General features: G+C 30.7%; 2 protein-coding genes across 2 annotated transcripts in view; one reads left to right on the top strand and one right to left on the bottom strand.

Moving 5' to 3' along the window:
* Window positions 1–19,302, top strand: part of LOC129234100 (phosphatidylinositol N-acetylglucosaminyltransferase subunit A-like) — a 47,656-nt gene extending 28,354 nt beyond the window's left edge. The window contains exons 6-13 of the mRNA XM_054867992.1: window positions 1,687–1,795; window positions 7,762–7,868; window positions 7,975–8,057; window positions 8,643–8,728; window positions 12,355–12,538; window positions 14,404–14,503; window positions 18,003–18,065; window positions 18,632–19,302. Coding sequence (XP_054723967.1) covers window positions 1,687–1,795; window positions 7,762–7,868; window positions 7,975–8,057; window positions 8,643–8,728; window positions 12,355–12,538; window positions 14,404–14,503; window positions 18,003–18,038 — 705 coding nt within the window. The 3' untranslated portion in view covers window positions 18,039–18,065; window positions 18,632–19,302. The remainder of the gene's footprint in view (window positions 1–1,686; window positions 1,796–7,761; window positions 7,869–7,974; window positions 8,058–8,642; window positions 8,729–12,354; window positions 12,539–14,403; window positions 14,504–18,002; window positions 18,066–18,631) is intronic.
* A 5-nt stretch (window positions 19,303–19,307) lies between these two features.
* LOC129234099 (transcription elongation factor SPT6-like) overlaps window positions 19,308–22,409 on the bottom strand; it is a 95,114-nt gene continuing 92,012 nt past the window's right edge. The window contains 2 exon segments of the mRNA XM_054867991.1: window positions 19,308–19,499; window positions 21,425–21,594. Of these exon segments, the coding sequence (XP_054723966.1) occupies window positions 19,316–19,499; window positions 21,425–21,594 (354 nt within the window). The 3' untranslated portion in view covers window positions 19,308–19,315.

The following is a 22,409-nucleotide window of genomic DNA, read 5'->3' as shown; positions in this document are numbered from 1 at the left end:
AGTGCTGAAGGTTCGTTTAATGTTCACGAGAATCGGACCCAATTTCGGTCATTCGCTGTACGCAGGGTCACCTGTGGTCTTGTCGACCCCTCCCTTTATTTGCTGTGTCGCTGCTAAATATGCACCCACTCTGGAAGAGGCGACATTCATAAGCTTCCATCTGGGAAATCATCGGTTCAGGGGGGCAGGAATAGCGAAGGCGGCAGGAGTCAAAGTAGCCTTTGGAAAACAGGAACTAGGCTCCCTTGCGTAACAAAAACCGCTAAACCAGCAGAAACGGAGAGAGGCAGCAATCCGGGGGGAAGGAAGTTCATTAGCCTAGGTGTGTGCCAGCTCCTAAGCGCGACATTCCCAAGATTCATTTGGAGTGGGCTGGGAAAGTCACCTGCGAAACAAAAAGAGACGATGCAGATATCTCCAGAAGCACTCGAAGATCCTTCAAGTTGTCAGGGGTTTTATAACTTCACAAAAATCGTACATCTTGTTGCCAATCTAAGAAAATTTAAGCAGAAACTAATTAATTGAATCCGTTTCCAGAGAAGAAGAATCCATCGGAACTGGGTCAATGCCCAGAGCATTTCCTGTTTACAGCAAATTCACGATCAAGGTTGGCCAAGGTCGCATTCCAAGTAGCTTTAAAACATGCGAAAAAGTGATAGTTATTTAAAACGGATATGAAAAAGGAACCAACTTGGCCGATTTTTCAATTCAATCTTTTTTAAAGCAGGGAGTTTGTCTTCTAGCACATGAATTATACATAAAATATAAAAGCTTGACTAATACATTTCACAAATAATGAAAGGGTATTTTTTTAAAAGGTATAAAAATGAATTAAACAAAACATGTCGCAACACTTCAATACATTATAGAAGAAGTTGTGACACTCTTTATTCTTTTTTAAAAACTTTTTATAGTCCATTAAACAAACTTTTTTATTCAAAGTCCCCATAATTTAAAGAAAAATTAGAAATCATTCTGTAAATTATTTTGCCTGTATTGTGTATCTATGTTGGTATGTAAATATTCTATATGTATTCTTTTGAAGTATATTAAACAAGTGATTCAGTAAAGTTAAACTTTTGTTTTGCTGGTATTTGTAATACAATGCATGAAACTAAATTATTTTATGCATACAAGAAAAAGCTCTTTAATAGCTCAGTAAATATGTGAAAACTTCACAGTTTAATGATAACATGTAAAAAATTTTATTGCATGTTTTTCTCTAGCACAATTTTTAGCAGAAATGCGGGTTAACCTTCTATTCAGTGAAGACAAATAGTATCAGTATAACTTTTTTTTTATTATTTGGCTGTGTGCAGTGGAGCAGACAAGAAAGAGGTTTTGGAAGCAAAACCCCATATGGAACCCTTTGTGTTAACACATATTGCCATTCCTAATATGGTAGTTTATATATTGTTCTGTCTAAAATCCCCACCCAGAAGGTAATTTTTGACTGTGCGACTGGTTGTGTGATATTTGCTGTTAACATATTCAAGCATAATACACTAAATTATATTTGCAGGCTAATTAATTGTACATTTCTCTATTATTGGTACTTTTAGTTCTATGTAATTCACATCTATTATCAACTTTTACTTTGTTTTGAGCTATATGACCTAATTGTATTTGTCATTTTCATATTCATGCTTGCAAATAAAATTTTAAAACAATGTTTCATTTATTTCAGTTACTGTTGTAGTCATAAGTAGACTTGTATATAGAAAAGGTATTGATCTTCTTGCCGGTGTGATTCCAGTCATTTGTGCACAACATCCTGAAGTAAATTTTATAATCGGTAATCCTCTTCTCAATCTTTTAGCTAAATAATTTTAATATTCTGTTATAAAACTGATATTTAAAGTTAAGTTGGTATATGTTTGTTTTTTTTTTTTGCATTACAGTGACATTTTGTAAAGAAAAACTTTTATTGGGCAGTTCTCAAAAGGTGGGAACAAAAAAGTTAACTTTGAGCAACTTCAAAAATTTTCGAATTTGATATCAATTTTTCTTTTATTCTATAGTATGCATACCTAGAACACAAAATATGAACATGAAAAGACAGCAGGTATTTGTAAAAATTGTTAATTAGCAAATTAAATCAGCAATCTGTAGGTAACAGATTTTGGACATTGTTGTCATGTAGGTAACGGATTTTGGACATCATCATAATGTAAGTTTCACCATTTTTGACAACTGTTAATCTGATTTTTAACTTTTCCAATGAAAATTTTATTTACTACTTTTTGAATTTTGCAATTTAATGATAAAGAGGATATTAATGAAGTACTTGAATGGCTATACATACTGCTCTTTACATATAATAAAGTTTTGGAATGATTTTGAAGAAGTTGATGAAAGGTAGAAAAAAGCTTCATGGAAATAATTATACAAACTTGTAGTTTGATTTATTGGGACAAATAAGGAATAAAAATAGAAACAAATAAATACGACATATATATTTTTAAAGGAAAAATAAACAAAATATTCTTTAAGAAAGAATGTAAAAAATGACATCAGTTTTAATAACGAATATTTTTTCTAATGTCATAAGAATTAAAACGATGTCTAAAAAAATTATTGAAAAAAGAAATTCGTATTTCTATTTCGAGATCGTTAAATTATGTTTAAAAGAAAGAGAAAAAAAAAATTCTAAAATAATAAAAGCGGCGGGAAAAAAAATTGCTAGCGCAGGTGATAACGTCGCCAAAACTGGTGCAGCTGACGATTAACTACATTTGTTAAACTGGAATCCCCCTCTGGTAACCTTGAGCGTATCGTATACTGTGTTGTCGCCAATGTCGCCAGCGGAAGTTTGCTTGGCGATGTTAGCGCAAAATGGCTTTCGTTCGATCATAGAAAGCCATGTTACTACTGTAATTTATGCATTGTTCAATGTGTAACGTATTAATTATGCAAAATACCAATGGATTAAAGAAGATAACATTATAATAACCTTTTTTATTGAGGTTAGAAGACAGTGGATCATCAAAAATTATGAATAAACGGACAGAATTATCGGCATCAAGATCGTTACGCCATTTGGACATCTCACATGTATGTTTAAGAAAAATCATTTTTCTTCTAAGATACTGCATAAAAGCTTATGAAAACACTTTTAAACAATTAAAAATTGATTCTGAGGATCGATAAATACCTTTAAAACGAAAACATCATATACTTAGTTCTCAAATAATAGCATTTTAAAGATCGCAACTTTTGGACATACATCAAATTTCAAAGTTACGTTTTTTTAAAATCGTTTACAAAGTAAATAATCTATCTTTATTTTTGTTATCTGTGTAAAATATTAACAAAAAGTTATTCAGTGTAAGATTCATACCTTTAATTTTTTTTTGAAACGTATGGAAATAATTAAAAAAAATTTTTTTTTAATGGTACATTTGCTCAGTTAACGTTTTGGTATGTCCAAAATTGTGCCTTTTAGCAAAGAAAATATTTTTTAAGGGCATTTGAAGAGCTTTTTTTCCATAATTTATGTCAATTCTTGTCTCTATACAGCATTATAATTTACCTCAAAAATTTTAGAGTTAATTAAAATGAAAGTTATTTGGTGTTGAAGCTTCAAAGTTGAAGTCTGTGTTTGTTCCCACCTTTTGAGAACTGCCCTATTACTATGATTCCAAATTTCATTGTTGAAATTTTTCTCACATTTTCAAATGGTACTAGAGCTTATTTACATTTCAAAATAATATGCACTATCAACAAAAATTTCTTTAGCAGAGTTCGTAGTTGTTCAGATATTCTGGATTTTCCTAATGAAAAGTAATTTGTCCTGTTTTAGCTTTTTGTCTTGATATTCCTGATCCTTTTTTTCTTAATTTTAAATATGTATACTTTCTTTATTTCTCCATTAGAGCACTAGTGCTAATTCTGTTTCAAAAATAACTGAATCTGAACTAGGGGACTTCCTCTTCCACATTATCAGGGGTCGAAGTAGTCCTATATATCCTATATTTCCTATATTTTCAAAAATAGCATCAAAAACGTCATATATTTCCTATATTTTTCAAAAATAACGTATATTTCCTATATTTTGGGTTTTTACCCAATATATTTTTTAAAAGGAACAGTAAATAAACTTTCTGACATCGGATTTTTCGCTCAAATTAAAAAACTCAACTGAATAAATCCTACGACAGGCATCTTCTCTCATTGGCTACATCAAAGTGACGTCACTCTATAGTGGGTGAAGTTTCGAGAACTAAATCGTAGTTGGTTTTAGAATTTCGCGTTTGGTGGGCAACAGCCGTTTGTTTTGTTTTCCATCATGGTTTTCGTTTTCGTTGGTATATTTTGTGTTCAGTGCATTTTCTGATCGGAATGTTCTCATATTCTTTTTGCAATCTTCTTTTTGTGGAATTTTGGGATCATGGAATGTTAGTTTCTTATGATGTTAAAACGTAGTTTGTTGTAATAAGTGGAATTATAATGGCGAAATTGCATCGCTTAACAAAATTTCGTGTGGAGTGGTTGAACCAGGAGGACATTAATTGTACAAATTTTGGTGCATGGTGCACTAAAGGTAGTGATGTAAAATACCCGGGTATATATTTTTAGGGGTAAATACCCAGGGTATATACCCGGGTAAATACCCAAAATGGGTAAATACCCGGGTATTTATTTCAAAAATTTATATTCAACTAAAATACTTTTCTGTATGTATTCCATTATGTATATATACAACCAACCATATACAAAACAATAAATTTTTGCCCAAAAATTGTATTTTGATCACATATTTAAAGAATTATTGCGTGAAACAGCTTAGCAATCTAATATGATATTCACATTAAATGTGTTGGATATGCCTAATCAATGTTGATAGCCAAATTTCAGATATAAAAAGCCATTCTACAAAAAGTAAAAAGCTTAACTGGTTACAAAAAAAAGCAAACATCAATTTTTTAAGGTCCTAGTCTTTTATAACCCAATAATATGTCCCTGCATGACATCAAAATGTAACGAAATGTCGCTCAATTTATTATTACTATTTATTTACCTGTATCTTATGCAGAAAAATTCCTCTACACTTAGTTCAATTGTTCAGGTGTATTCTGTATCACACACACACACACATAATATACATAAACATTTAAAATTCATTTAAAATTTTTAATCTTTTATTTTAGAGTTTATGTTTAAAAAAGAAAATAGTCACCTTTTAATAGTACCTAAATTTTTTTTCAAAATGCGAAATTACTAGGGGATTTACCCTGCCTTTGGATAAATACCCAAAAAAATATTTACCTTCTCACCCTACAGGGGAACAAATGCAAATGAGCAAGGCAACAGAATAGAATATTTTGATTTTTTTTTTTTTGCTTATTAATGTGAAAACTGTTTCTATATTTTCCATGTTATTACTTAAATATCAATAAAATAAATAACACCATAGTCTTAATAACTTCTCAGTTTATTCTTCCAAACATCCCTCATGCTTCCTTTTTTTTTTCATTTTGGATATGCTAACCTAGATTATGATTTTGAAATCCTGAAGTTCATAATGAATTGCTTATACTTCTCCAATTATGACATTGAATAGAAAGATTCTTTGGTTCACGATATGTTTCTTTCATGATTTCATCAAGTCTTTCAATAAAAAATATTATAAACTGTGTAATACATATGTATATATCATTTTTACCAATTATTTCATATTTAGATTTTTAAAAAAAAATCCTATTCACTTTTTTGCATTTTTTGTAAAATACCCAGTTTTTGGGTATTTACCCAGGCCTTGGGTAAATACCCGAGTAAATACCCAAAAAATATTTACCTACCCGCTGGGTATTTACCCGATCCACATCACTAACTAAAGGAAAAGATTATTTTACCGCTTTTTACCATTTTTGCTACTGTTCAGGGCTTATAAGCAATAGTGGATTTTTGCTGCATGCTAAAACATTCAAGCATAAAGAAAACTCTGAAAATATCAGAAGGATCCTTCTCAAGCTCTGTTTGTTTTTAATACAAGTGGTAAAGGGTTCAGTTTAGATATAAAAATCAAAGAATAGTGGAATTAGTTCTTGGGTCATGAGTGGGAGAGAAAAAATAAAAATTATCTTTGTTCAAATTTTGTTTATAGTTATTTAGTCTGTAAAGTACACTGTTTATTCAAAAAATATTCTTTCAACAACAGGAAATCAATTTCAGATATAAGTTATAATTTTGTTTGAGGTTTTCTTTAAAACAAAATCATTAATAAGAATAACTAAATAATATATGATATGTATTATTCCTTTTTTCATAGCAAAATTATTCATAAAATATGTCCTATATTTGTCCTATATTTTTTGTGGAAAATGTCCTATATGTGACAAGTCGGTCACTTCTACCCCTGCATTATCCACTTCCTCTGACTGCTCGATGCCCTGCTTTGTCACAAATCAAGTATGTTTAGAATCACTTGAGACGATAAATTAGACAGCCTATGCAGAGGTGTATCAAGTGAAGTGGGGGCCCTAAACGTTAAAAATTTTGCTCCCCCCCCCAAACTTAGGTAAAAAATAGTTTCAATAAAATAAAAAATAAAGTATACACAAATATTAAAACCGGTATCTTTCCGTAATAATTTTCATTTAAGAACCTTGTGTAAAATTTTATTGTGTTTCATAGATAGAAAAATCATCAATTATTTTTTTTAGTGTTGATGTTTTAAAAAACAAATTTGGGGGCAATTAACCAGGCATCATGAGCCTATTGGTACATCAGTCCCCAGCTGTAAAAAAGCTCTTTTGTTTACTTACAGTTGGTAATATCTACAACAATGGCTCTCATACGGGGAGGGGGCAAGTGGGGGCTCAAGCCTGGCCCCCCTTAGAATTTATAACTTCCTTGCTTTTAGTGCTTTTTCTTTGTAAAAATGTAAAAACATTTCTTCTCCAATGTCGTTAATGAATAAGTTATTAAAAATGTCAAATTTTAATAACTAATCTTTACTGAAATCAGTTTCCATGGGGGAAAAATCTGAGCCTTCCCTTACAATTTTGCATATTTGCACCCTTGATCTACAACCAATGTACTCTTATTTTAGATTCTTGCCGAACTTCAGGGGTCTGTGTCATCACGGGGCCCCACTCAATCGATTAGTCCACTTACCATTAGACCCGCCACTGAGCCAATGATTTTGATCGAATTAATAACTTGTTTACAGTAACTGGTATAAAATGACATAGGACATTTTAAGAGACTGCTATGCCTCAATACTTGACTGTATCGCCTCGTACATTCCCTCTTGAGGTGTCTCAATGGAGTACTAAAACCTCCATTTGTTTGAGATTCTTCCAGTAATAAATGATCATTTTGCTTTAATCCCTTAATCATTTTCTAATATCAATGTTGCCATCACGTGTGTAAAATTTGGTTTCATTCTGACAATTTCTTCTTGGGGTAGCTTTTTTAATGGCCAGTGTATACCACCATATTTATGAGCTTGTCTTTACTTCAGGTGTACTTATAAAGATGCTTAGTTAAAAGGAATGTACAATTTTATTAACAAAAATGGCTTTACAATTGTTAAAATTTACCAGTAATTAGAATATCTCTCAGAACATCATACTCATCACAGCAGAGTTCCTGTTCCTAGTTCCAAATACCTCAAAGACACGAAGGAAATTTAAAACACTGCCACAGCAGGCAGAAAGCTAAGTGCTCATGCATATGTATAAGGTGCTGTTATCCCTTTGTTATTTATCAGGCTTTTAATATTTACCTATGTATTAAAATGTTTCATATTTACAGGTGGCGATGGTCCTAAACGAATTGTTTTGGAAGAAGTGAGAGAGCGTTGTCAGCTGCAAGAAAGAGTAACCCTTCTTGGCTCTATAAAGCATGAAAACGTCCGAGATGTAATCATGTTTTTATTTCCTATCTTATTAATTGTCTGATGATTTAATAATTTTTATACATATGTTCTTAGTCTGTTATAATAAGAATGTATGTTTTAATTTATAGGTTTTAGTGAAAGGAGACATTTATCTTAATGCCTCTTTGACGGAAGCATTTTGTATGGCTATTTTAGAAGCAGCATGTTGTGGGTAATTTTTGTTTTCTTTTCAAAAATATCAAAACTAGCTATCACCGTTAATTCTAAACCATATTCGTTCATGGAAAATGTGGAGTGTTTATTTTGCATTTGTTAACAGTATCAATGTTTAATATAAAAAAGGAAAACACATTTAATTACAGCAATTAAAATATGTGATCATAATCAGATATGTTGCATTATATTACTTATATGTATAAATGTAGATTCATATGAAATTTATGTTTCGCCTTTTTTTACTGTACTACTTATTATTTTCGAACCAATCACTTGTGTATCCCCTCTTTTGAATACAGACCTTTTGTATTAAGGATTTTTGTTTGCTAATCATGTGATAAAATGCGTTGCACATTGTAACATATTTGTATGTGTATTAAATAAATTTTTTAATTGCATAAGATAAATAAATAAATAAATTTCTAAGTAAACGTGATAATCAGAGTGTCATTTCCTTTGATGGTAATTTGAATCTATTTCTTATAGTTAAATGCATAATTTGTTTAGTTTTAAAAATTCATGTCAGTTTTAATGCATGTTCTTATTGTTTTTTTTTTTTTTTTTTTTTTTTGAAAGTTAGGTTGCAAGTTGTAAGTACTAGTGTTGGTGGTGTTCCTGAAGTTTTACCTCCTGATCATGTGTGGCTAACTGAACCCACTGTAAATGGTAAGTATATTTTAATTCATCTCTCTTGTCGTTATTTGTTTTAAGTCACTGAAACTAGAACCTAAGATCATAAACAATGTTTGAAAGAAATCATGAACAAATTAAATTTTTGCTTAGACATTTTCAAAGTTTTGAAATTTTTAGGCAGTATGTTGATTTTCTGCTTGATTATAATTTTCTTCCACTTTTTAAAATAAGTTAGCCGATGTTATACCAGGAAAACTTTGCTGCAAACCTTCAAAAGATTGAGCGTAACATAAAACTATCCTTAATAGAAACTACCTGAAAAATCAAATATGTTCCTCATTTCTAATTTAACCTTAAGCTCCAGTTATGTTGATCATTATTAATATTAATTTTTGTAGCCTTGCTGAAATGCAATTATAAAATTATTTTGTTGAAAAAATATATATATATATTTTTTTTATTTACCATTTTCACACTTTTGATATCTACATTTCTTAATATGCAATTATCTTCTGTTCCAATGGTAAAAAGGTTTTTTTTAAAGTTTGGATGCTTATTAAGCTTTGATAAAAAGGCTAAGAAGTAAAATCTATCTTTATTTCATTAAAACCTTAGCTTCAAAAGTTCTAAAAGAAATTCCATGATGAATTAAGCACAATCTTTGAGGTATAAAAGAGTTAAATGTTAAATTGCTTGTTTTATTTTATTTTTGCTTTAATTCATTATGTTTTGTAGCAGGGGTGCTCCCGCTAAAAGAAAGAGTGCAGCGCCCTCTAAACATTGCCAAGATTCCCCCTCCCCCCCAAAAAAAGGGAAAATGTTCCTCAACCCCCCCCCCCTAAGTGGGCACCCCTGTTTTTGTAGTGAAACCATAATATTTCTAATCATCAAGAAACCTCTGAAATGAAGATTGTAACTATCAAAAGTTTGTTAGATGTAAAAAAGTAAAAAACGAAAATTGGTGTCTGTTCTAAACTTGCAGTTTTCTCATAGCAATAATACAAATACAAAAGTGATGACCAGCAACAGGCTCTTGGCTCAGCTAGTTTGGTCCTAGTCAGTTAATCAATCCCCAATGAAGATCAGGAGTCATTCTAGAATTGTTCGCCCCATTACAAGTAACAGTTGCTTCTGGTTATTCCAAATGTCTACACCCCTATTGAAATAGTAATTTTTTCCTGATTTCAAGATTTGCTTGGGATTTGAAAATCTGAAAACAATGACTCCTGATTTTACTATCTGTGCAGAAATTTAGACCATACCAAGGCTGTTTCCAAAGGGTACCCAAAGCGTCCAGGGCCAAGGGAGGTACCTTGTCAGTTTGATCAGTTTGATAAACTTGTCCTCTTCCCCCCAAAACTCATATAAAACTTACACTATGATTTCAAGCCGGGGATTCCCCAAGGGCCTGGGCCCTAGTTTCCAATTAGGCTGGTATCTGGTTACCAAGATGCGCCAAATTTAACTCTTAGATACATCCTGCGTAAAAAAAAATGCAAAAATCACGATGCTCACGTTTTTGTAGCATATTTCTCAAGATGAATTTTTGTGATTCATATGTTTCATGTCTTGCAATTTATTTAATACCCAATTCAGTATTTTGGAAGATCTTTTGTTATTGCTTGTTTTTATCTTACTTCTACTGCATACTGTTAATATCTAAAGAGTTCTAGTCTAGAAATTCAAAAAAAATAGAACTTTTTTTCTTTTTATATTTTCAAAGTTTAACCTTTAAGAATAAGCCTCTAAGAGGATTTACGGAAACTCGAATTATTTTCAGAGTTACAGTTAATTTTGTTAAGATAAAGAAAAAGCCAGCAAACGAGATCAACACTGTGACAAATGCTCTGAGGTATGAGCTTCCGAAGCTTCAAAATAAGGCAGAACTGCTCTTATGGCTGAAAGATCTGCAAAAAATATAACTGTTGAGGGATAGGAAGAAACAATGTATAAAGCACTGATAGCTGTTCAAAAAAAATATAAGTATAGCATACCATTAAACCACTCAGGCTGCCCAAAATGCGACTGCAAACTTAAAACGCGTTTTTCTAGAAACTACTTTTTTCAATACGGTTGACAAGATATCTCAAGTTCTAATGCACCGATTTATTTGAAATTTGGTACAGACTTTCTTAATACTATCAATTTTGTCTCTACGTAGGGGTTTCTGTATTTTTTTTTTTTTTTTTACTGTTTTTAAAAAATTACTAATGTTGAAAAAAAAGAGCCAAAAATGACCTTTTTTTTTTTTTTCAAAAAGACGCCATTTCATGCATATTTTTTTTTCCAAATCGGCTATGCCCAAACAATTCTACATCCTTATTAAAAAGAATCAACCTTAATTTCATGTTTCAGATCACCAGGAGGATTGGAATCTTGTCAACCAGTAGACACCTTTTTTTTCTGAGTCCCCACTTTGCTGCCCTCTACTGATTTCAACTTTGAATTTTTCCCCCCACTATTATACATTTTTATACTTCTCAAGTATCAATAAAAAACTGATAAAAAATTGATAGAAAAAATGGTTGCAGTTTTTTTTTTTAAATTGCACCCGCAAAATCCCCTTAAAATCAAGCCTCTAGACTAGAATACCCGCTAAGCATGAGAAAAAAATCTAACACTTACTGTACTCTATTTCATTTTCTGCATTTAATTGCATTTAATTTTTATTTTTAACTTAAAACAGGTGTGTCTTACAAAGTTATAATCATTTTGTAAGAATGTACAATTAACTCCTGGAAAGTGCAAATAATGGGCTTTAAATAATTTCAGTTGTTCTAGAGTCTTTGAAAATTATTTAAGTTTTCAAAATTCCTTGAAAAATATTTCAAATTTGTCTTTTATCAACCAGGCTCCTTTCCCAAAAAAAATTTCTGTATACGGCCTTGGGACCATACATGTTCTCCATTTTAATAAAATTATAAAATTATATAACTGGATCATATCCCTTCTCACTGTACATATTAAACATTCAAAGCCTGGAATCATAATCTAAATTAGAAAGCCTACTTACTAACCAAGGGTGCAAGTGGACTCAAGTAAAATTTTCTGAAGACAGTGTGAAATTTTTGGAAGTTCGACTGCCCCTCCCCCTTCCTCCGTAAAAACTCTTCAAACAAAAATCATTAAGAAAATACATTTTAAAAGATTTTTTTTAATATGATTTTTCGATTTTAGAATGTTGCCAGACCAAAATTTTCAGAAACAGCAACCCAAAATTTTTGGAAATGTCGGATCACAACAACCCTGTTTCTAACCTCGTAGTCTTTTGCATCCTTTCCAATAAATTGATATCTTTCTTAAGGTAAGGAAACCAAAACTGAGCAGCATACTCCAATCATTTTGAAGAAAAACATTTATGCTTGCAAAATCTGCTGTTGCTATTGCTTTCAGACAGCAATTTTCATTTCTCTAATTACTGTAAAAAGGCACTTATTTTTGCGAGTCATAATTTTCCCAAAAATAAATATATCAGTGATTTTGTTAGCTGAAAATTTGAGGAATTTTATATGAACAGAACTGAAAGGGATCGTATGTATAAAGTTGGAATATATTGTGTGGCTTAAATTTTCGCAATTACAACAGGATCCCGAAAATAAGTGCTTTTACAGTAAATGTTTTTATGTTTTATACTTATGTTTGTGTGATTAATTTTTCAGGTTTAATTGAAGGATTAGAGCAAGCAATATCTGATCGTGCTAATAATAAAATTGTTCCAAAAGATGTTGCATATAAAAAACTTTCAAAAATGTATCGGTGGAATGATGTTGCAGTAAGAACTGAACATGTCTATGATACCATTGTAAATGAACCTATTGATGATTTTCCTTGTAGACTAAAAAAGTACGTCCTTGTTTCAGTTTTTTTAGTATAAAAAGTCATTAAAAAGTATGTGCATTCAAAGTTCTTGTACTTGACGATAAATAAAACCTCTCTATAAATGACCACTGCTTACTCTATCAAAAATCAATTATTTGGGGAGGAGGAAAATTCTTGAAAAATGAGGAAAATACTAATAAAGAAAAAAAAGTGTTAATGTTTGAATAAAAATCCTTTTAGAATCCTTGAAAGAATACTTAGTACACATTCTCAGCACAAAGAAAGACTGATTGTAATCTACTTAAATAAATGAGAAACAGGACTTCAAGGCTTTTGAAAATCACTATCTGTAAGAGAAATCGTTGTCATTGTATGAATTGAAGTAAGGTCATTAAAATAATAATGATAAATGTGGTTTTAAATTAAAAGGGGGAAATACTGATTTTGGTTCGAGAAACCTGATTTTGAGAGAGAGAAGAAAAGTTATTATTTAATCGAAAATTGCATGCTCCTCAAACTTTGATTCGGTTGCTAAGAACTCATTAAATTAACTAAGTATACTGTTGTGTAGAATATTCTATTTTACACATTATTTCAGTTTATTTTTTATTTATTTTAATTATTTTCTCTAACTTTATTTAAATTAATTTAGTTTTAATTCAGCTTATGTTTCAAGTAATTTATTACAGCAGTTCACATTTGCAGGTATTTTAATGTTCAAATTTATTCTTTATCATTTTTTATTTTCTCTACCAAATGAATTTTTTCTTAACATCAAAAAATGCACTTTACCGCTTGATTGTCTGACCTTTCCAATGTTAGTTGCATGGTAGGAAGGATTCTTTCTAGTCACATTTTTGCGATTAGATATATTCCATAACATTCCCTTTTCTCATGTTAGTTCTGTAACCATAATCACAATGTTCAAGCCTTGGTTTTAGCTATCTCAAAGTAGTTATGGCTACAAATTGTTAAGGAATTCTCTGTAACTGTATTTCCTGTTTTGGGCTTGGCTGTGAGAAGTTTCTTGTTAGAGAAACTTTTCTCGTGAATGCAGTAAATCTTCAATCTTTAGCACTACTTCGCCATGTAGTTTCAAGTAATAGAATGCCAGTTTTACTCCTTACTACTTATACCATTAAAACCATATTATACCCATAACTATTTTTTGATTACCTACTTTTTTAATTTTTTTCTAAATATTGTTCTTTTTTTTTCGATAAGAGTAGCGTTGATGTTTTTGTTTTATATCTTTTTTTTCTGCATATTATCAAAAATAAATGAAACTCCGCTTTTTTTTTTTGGCAGTTAGGGGTAAAATGATGTTTTTACGAGTTGGTTAATTTTTCATGGACTAGTAGATCGGAACTTTTTTTTTTAATCTAATTCTTTTATAATTATACATTTAACTTAAGCAAATCATTTTAGCTGATAGAAGTAAATAGCTTTAGACAAGTTTAGAAAATGAGATATTATGCTTTTATTGTTTCTTGTCTTTAAAGAAGTTGATTTTAGAATTAGTAATCACATTTGTGCACTTTTAATTATTCATAATTTTTGACTTTTTTACTGAATGTTTTTATTTTGTTTAGTAAGTTTTGTGTTTCGGATTTTGTTCTTTGAATTCCTACTTTATTTTAGTAAGATCAACATAAATTTTGATAACATCAATTGCAACCCCACACAGATATTCAAGTTTTTGTAGAGTGTTGGTTTATTGCATTTATGAGACTTGTATATTAACTTCATTGTTACCTAAGATCACTAACTGATTCAGCAGTAAATTACTAATAATTTTTTTCATGAATGATTCTTTTAAAAAGAAGATCATATTTTATCCGTTGATACTAAGTTCAGCTAATGAGTTCAGAAAATTTAATTTTCTATAGATTTTGGCAACAAGGCTACATTGCTGGAGAGTTTTTTATGCTGCTACAAGCAATTGAGCATTTATTATTTCTTTTCTATTCATGGATGGTTCCTGAAAATGTAAGTGATTCAATTTTGACTATAAGGTTTCTAATCAAACACAAATGTATTTTTTAACTAAAACTTGAAACAAAAATATTATTTTCTATTATTTTTATGTGTGTATTATATGTATAATTTTATTTCATTCCATCTGATACTGTTTCCAGTAGTTTTCTCCTGATTCATTGCACTTCTCTCATATGATTCTATTTTTATTTTAAGCAAACAAATGGAACACATATAAGTTAGAAACCAAAAAAAAAAAAAAAACACACACAACAACAACATTGATTTAGATTAAAAACTGACAGTTTTGGAAAAGCAGAGCAAGAGAACAGTCTCAGAAATAGAAGGCTCATTTTCGAAGACTCTTTAATCATAAGAAATTTAGTTTTTAATGATGATTCGTTCCTCGTTGAGTTAAAAAATCATGCTCAACTCTCACGAAATGTTCATCAATTGGTTGAAAGGTTTACTCGGAGCATTTTTCAAGAAGCAATTTTATCAAATACAACAGAAATTTAGTCAGATTTGAGCATTTGTTTTTGAGTGTAACTACATTTACTGAAAATGAAAGCAAATAACAAAACAAATAAGATGCTGATAAATTTAGGAAGGCCTATTTATAAACTCTTTATCTCAAATACCATATTCACTTCAGAAAAAAATAAGTTAATTTGTAGACAAGTCTAGTTCAAAGAATTTAATATCATGCTACTGTATTATTAAAGTAAGAAAAACAACGTTAAAAAAGCACAAATTTGCCAATTACAGCAGACACGTGTTTCGCTGTTACAGGGAACGCCTTTTTCAATGCAAAAAGTAATAAGCTTATGGATGAAAAGACATCCGACAAAGTATTTATTTATCTTACTGTGTTATTGTTGCTCTGATTAGACCCACAGCTTGAGTTATCTATTTTTTCTCCCGATTTTGAACTCTCCCTATTACTTAATGTTCTGAAAATTGCTGTAAGCATGTTGTAAAATAAAATGCTGGTGTAGGGATTCCTCTACTCCCTTAAAACTCTTTCACTTCACTAAAGGGACCAAGTTGTGGTTCTTTTCTTGCCTAGTGAGATTAAGTAAACATTAAAATATTCACTAGGGCCGTTTCAAGGTTTTCTGCTATTATAGGCGAGCGTAGAGAATCCCGTCCCATCTTAATACCAATGCGAAAAAGTTTATCTTGAATGCAATGATTCTCATTGGCTACTTCTAATTACAATTCATTGTGTCTATTACATTCAATTTTTTTTTTTTTTTTGAAACTTGTGTGTGTGCAAAATTCTATTGATTAGGATATTAAAATTGCTGTGCTTAAAACATGTAAATCCTTTTTTAAGTTCTTAATATAAGTTAATAATTAAATCCCCATAATTTTAATTTTGTTTAGCTATTTACAACTTTGTTTCTTAACCTTTTTGCCATCCTTAGGATGCCACCTAATCTCGCCTATTAGTAGAAATGGCCCTGCCACTCACCATGTTGCAAGCGTGGAGGGGAGGGGGGAGAGTGTTGATATGGGAGAAAAATATACCAGCAACTTTTTTTACTGAGTGACTTTTCTTTGTAACTTTTTTTTTGCACTCTTATTTTCTTATTTTTTGTTCATGACCCACATGGCAATTAATTGCCCCGAATAATGTTTTCAACACATAATACATTTTGTTTCAATATTATGCACCATGCAACATGCCAACTGATGCAAATAAATAAGAAGATATTTATTCTAACAAGTACATTTGTATTTTTTCTCAACATACTTTGTATTGTACTACTTTCTATACTTAGTATTATTGAGAAATAATAAACAATATTGTAAACAAAAAGCATGATGCTAAAAGATTGCTGTACAAATACAAGCTGAATGTAGAACAAATGTCTTAGATGTTGAAAATAAAAGAATTACCAAGTTTTTCTATGATATCGCCATTTGTTTGACTTTTTCTCCTCAAAGCAGAGGTTAGAGCTAATATTTTGTATAAATGTAACATCACCTGGCATTAAAAACTTTATTTATAACCATTTCCAAGTACTTTTAATGCAAGTTCATTAATTTCTATATGTGTAATTTATTTTGTAACCTTTTCTTTGATCACTAAATGGACTTAGTGAGACTCTTCATGCTGTAGATTGTTACTTATAGGATTTTTTTACAGGGGGGTAATTTATCTTAGAAAAATTCAGGGTTGTGGAGTTGGAGTCGGACTTATTTTGAGGTAAAGGAGTCAGAGTCATTAGAAAATATGCAGACTCTGGGCTTCTTTTTTTTTCTTTAATTTTCATTGATTCTCCTTACGTTAAGAAAAAAAAAACTGACTACCTAATTAGTTCTATTACATGTATAAAGGCCTACTAATAAGAAAATAATTGATATTGTGGCAAACCAGCTGGCTTGATTGTTTATCCAACTTTATGTAATAGCTACCTATGCCATCCCCTAGTTTGCTTGTTTTATAACTTTCTTTAACTAATAGCAATTGTCAGCAAAATGTTTTTTTTGCCTAACATTTTCTAGGTAATCATTCAAATAAAAGTAATAATGCATTTTTTACTTCGATCACAGTTATAAAATAGTAAAAGGAATGCGTCCCTTGAGCTAGTCGGGAACCGTAGCTCGGGTGGAAACTTCTGAGGTTGTTCGATAATTGAAATTAGTTTTGGCTTGGATCCAAAAGATCCGATAAAATATATCTAATGTTTTTTTTTTTTTAAATCTAAAGAGGGTTTCCAAAAGCTTTGCTCTCACTTAAAGGATGAAATAAAATAAGTATATGATTTCTTGGTTATAATACTCAATTATTGCAGTTACAGTCAACCTTCGTTTATCCCGGTTAATTAGTTTGACTTTACCGCCATAACTGAACTTCCGTGAACTAAAATTCTGTATTTATAAACCAAATATTTTCCTAATTGGAGTGCATAAAACTTATCAAATAAATGAGTAAAATTAAAAAATAAAATTAATGCATAAAATGCACCACCAGCTCAATCATTCCATTCAAGGACTGCAGTTTTGTGCTTTTTAGCACTTATCAGCCTGGAATAGGAAGTAACTGAATTGGAGGCGAAAAATCTCTTAAGGAAGCTAAGAGAGCCAAACAAACTGGTAGCTAATGTAGAATTTGAATTTTCAGGTCTAAATTCTTGACTATCCACCTCTTCCTAATTTATGCTTTTATTTTCAATGTCATATTTCATTTCTCGTAGAGTCGAGGTCTGCATCTGGTTTTCGGAACAATGAGAAAATGGCAAAGAAAAGCTTTGATAGCATACAGTGATAATTTTTGATTGAAAATGTAGCAAACACAAATATGCGTTTTTAGAAGTTGTTTTGAGGTGTGAATTATGTAAGAGTTGATTAAAATTTTTACTTTGTTTTCCCAAAGTTGCCCTCAAAAAATAGGGCTGCAGGGGTCTTATTCAGGGGTATGTATTTGAGATTATATGGCATGTGCGTGCATATATATTGTTAAATTATTTTCGTAATAATTCTTATGTGCCTTTTTTTTCAGCTGATCGATACTGCATGTGATATTCATCTGAAGTGAAAACTTTTTCAAACAAAAATATATTATGTAAGCATCATTTATTTTTAATATTTATACTATCCTTATTGAATTCACAACATTTGACTTTGCAAATAGAAGTTAGAGATCCACACTTATTTTCAAAATGACATTAAAATAATTCTGCTAATGTATTGGAGAGCACAATATTGATTTTTTTTACTTTTATGTAATAAAAGAAGCATTGTAATAGTAAATTTTTTTCACTCAAATTTTGGCCTTAAGTTCCAGTTTACTCACTCTCAAATGAATGTTAAGTAGCTTTTCAACATAACCACATGTGCATATGTACCTAGGTATATACATAATTTAAAACTTTGTTGATGTGTTTTTTCAAAGTTTTTCAAAAACATTTTACCTCCTTGACTACTTAGACAATTTTACTTCTTTGTCACCTTTTTCTGCTCTAACTATCCTTTGGTGCAATATAGCCTATCAAAGGTCTTGCACCAAAAAACCCATTAGAACCAACCAATTCAATGTTGTGTGCATATTAGTCGCATGCATAAAAAAATTGAATATTGTATATTTTTGTTAGTCAAGCTGAAATTTTGACTACAGTTTTTATGTTACAGATCTTGTTCCAGTTATGATACATCAAGAGAAAAATTGCCGACAGCCCTGTGTTGTAAAAAAATATATAAAAGATAAAACTAAAACTGTAAACAATATATTTATTTTTCATAGTAAAAACAGCCATGGTTTTCATAGAAAAATGTCATCAATATACAACATATCACATCCTATTTTTGAGATTTTTTTTTAAACCTGTGATATTATTCACCAACTTAGCCTACACAAGAAATAAATTTGAGCAAAATAAAACATTGATTCAAATTGGTTTTTACATTTGAATTCTTATGCATACATATATATTTATTTACAGCATTTAGACTACAATAAATACAAAAAAAAGTAAAGTGCATTACATAAGTACCAACTAAAGTATAGATAGTTGAAATAGATCAATAAATATTCAGTGAAAGAAAATGCATTTTCCCAAAGAAATGCAAAAACCAAAAATCGTTTCATAAACAAATAATTTTTCTTTTTACATATTTTGAAAAACGATACATACAACATGGAATTTCTATAATAAAAGAATATTTTTACTGTGCTTGTCCATTATACATATTTTTAAGTAAAAATAACCAACATGCAATATAAAACAAATTTCCATAGTTTGTAAAAAATACCTTGTCTGACTTAGTATTTTTTGAAAAAAAGTTCAATGCATTTTCTTTTTTTATAAAAAAATCTTAAAACTCATCAATGAGTGGTGTAGCATCAGCAGGCGTCGACTCTATCATAGGACTAGGTGACCCTCGATTTAATGGTGTTCTTGGAGTTGACATTTGAACAGGACCTATAGTTTCTTGCCTTTCTTTAACCCACAGTTCAGCCATACGTTTCCAGTCTGTTACTGATGGATTAGGAGCAGTTCTGAAATATTAAATCAGATTTTAATAACTCATGTTTCTGCTACAAAATCAAAGTCATTTTTCATAAAGAATATGTAAAAGTGGATTGACTAGAAGGATGAAGACTAATCTGCATTGCAAAAGTTAAGCGACAAATTTTCACTTGCAGTAGAGGGCATTCTTTACTATTTATGCTTTGCAGTTCAGACACATAAGCTTCTAAAATTTGCATAGGCTTGTGCTCACAAGAAAAAAATATTAGAATTCTTGTTTTGCATTCAAGTGAGTTGTTGACGTGAGAGTTGGTAATTGTGAGATGCAATGCATTTTCTTTATTTTAGTTAATTTTTTTTTTGAATTTAAATTTTTACCATCACTATATCGGTCAATTAAATTTTTGCAATGTATTTATTAAATGAGAGCAATTCACTTCCAATTCATTTTGAGTAACTAAATTTTCTGCCATTTTAAACTTTAAGATTGTTCCACTTTTTTTGGGAAGCTGTTGCTATACTATAATTTTTATCAGTTTCATTCTTTTTTTCAAGATTTTGTAACGATCAGAAGCGCTACGCATATATAGCAAAACCTGAAACAAAATTAAACTAGAATATCAACATTTAATTTTATGATATTTGAAAACTCACATCCTAAGTGATTTTGGCAAGTTAAATAAAATTGTAAGTTTTTAATAAAAAGAAAATAAGATGTCATTTTTCTTACTATATTATAAAAATTTAATAATAATATCGCAGCAGTCAATAAAATTTTTTAATTATAATGACGTAGAAGTCGAAATGAATATCATAATTGAGGTTTAAAATTTCAAGCAACGGCTAAAATAGATTAAAATAATACTGAAGTAGCACTGCTATACAAATTTAATGCATAAGATTTAGCTGTGACAAAATTGTATTAAGTTAAATGAGGCGCCCAATGATGGGGAAAATTTGATCAGGCTCCAAATTTTTTCTGGGGGGTCAATAGGTATACCTTATAATGCATATTATATTGAAAAACAACAAAACCACACATTGTCTCAGAACAACACTGGGCCATCTTACTGTTGTTTCTGGGATTAGATGTCTTACAGTTGCTCTAAGGCGACGATATACAGTAAACTCCTGATAATCCGTGGAATAGGCTGGCATGGTAACCGCGGATAAGCAAAAATTGCGAATAATCAGTAAAAAACAATACTACTGTGAAAAAGCAAAAAAATATGAATAGCACTCTCATATACATTTAAGTTATAGCTAAAAACATTGCATCTACTAACACTGAATGTAAAAAATATATGTAAAAGGTAAAAACGAACGATAACACGATCATAAGTTTAAAAAACATGTAGTGGCAGTTAAAAAAAAGTGAAAAGACCCGCGGATAATCCGACCGCCAATAATCGAGAATTTACTGTATTTAAATACATCTCTCAAGGGCAGGAAGGGGAGGGACAATTGCCCCCTCCTGACCCCTTGAAAAGGGTCTTATTTTGAGCATTCATTTCATTGTGGCAAGGCCGGGCAAAAATTTACGGCCCAAAATGTACTGTTGTCATGAGCATACTGCTTAACCTGCACCTTCTAGAGACTAATAATAATGTCGTAATTAGTATGTAGTGAGCGAGGGAGGCAAGTTTGGACTATGTGAAGTGATCTGAATGGATTTGCTTGGGGGGGGGGGGGGTTAGCTCTCTCAGGAATGTGATAAAGCTTAACAAAAATCAAAAGAAAAACTATTGAATTGCTATGGCAGATGCAAAAATACCATTGTACTCAACATGTAGTCATCAGAAACATAAAAATGCAAATAAAAGAACTTTTCTTAAATGGATACAGCAAGTTTTGAAATGTCACTACTCATTTAATGACAGCACTGTGTACATTCATTTCTAAACCAGCTTAATTTCCAAATAAAGGCAAAGTAATAACCAAACTACTAATTTACCTAGGCGTAGATCTTGATGGAGTTCGACCAGCAGGAGGTATCCAATTGTTTTGTTGCGGTGTTTGTGAATACCTTGGTGTAGGTACTTGAGAATGAGCTGGAGTTGGAACTGCATGATACGAAGGTGTAACTAAAGGTGTAGCAACAGGCTGCGATGGAGTGTAAGCCGCCTAAAAACAAATATTTTCATAAATGCACCAAATGAACATGTGAAAAAAAGTATGAAAGCATCATTTTTAAGGTGACTAAATAAGATTTTGTCAAACTTATTGATCCAAAGCATGAAATAAGTTACATTTTTTAATAAGTTTACACCAAAATAGGCATAAGAGTTCCTTTTAAAAATTATAATTCTGAACCAAGCACATCTACTTCTAGTACTATAACAGTCTTACAATAGCTTAGAAAAAAATAATGAAAAATATAATGCCATAAAATGTGCACCAAAACAGGCCTTTTATTAAAAAGGATATGACTCTTGATTATCGTTCTAGTTTCTCGTGAATATTTTTTGAATTTTTCTTAAGCTGTGATATTTCTCACTCCCTTGAGCATGCTTTGTGCCACTTTTAATCTCTATAAGTCTCCCCCCCCCCCACTTTTTCTTTTGGATTATGCAAAGCATCCGCAAAATTTTTTATTTCACCTCTTTGAATTGGAGGGCTTTTTTCTTCTTTTCAGTTACAATAGCAATCTTATCCTCAAAATTAATGTTTTTATCTGCAACTTTTCTTCTCAATGCTTTCTTTTTTTTTTGTTCTTTTCTTTACATGTGCTTCAAATTAATGCACCCCCCCCTAACATTCTTTCACTTAATATAATCAAATGCAATTGCCTATATTTGAGGCATTCAGTTTTAAAGTGAATCGAGTCCATTTGAATCTAATCCACTTAAGGTCTTAACACCTTAAGCATGTCTGAGAGCTAAGTCTGAGAGCATTCAATGCCAAAATCTGCTACTCAGAATGCCTCATTTGTGGGAGTA

This window comes from Uloborus diversus, chromosome 1, assembly GCF_026930045.1.
Source record: "Uloborus diversus isolate 005 chromosome 1, Udiv.v.3.1, whole genome shotgun sequence".
In the NCBI taxonomy this organism is placed as follows: Eukaryota; Metazoa; Arthropoda; class Arachnida; order Araneae; family Uloboridae; genus Uloborus; species Uloborus diversus.
The sequence above is the reverse complement of the archived record's forward strand: the minus strand, read 5'-3'. Positions and strand labels throughout refer to the sequence as shown.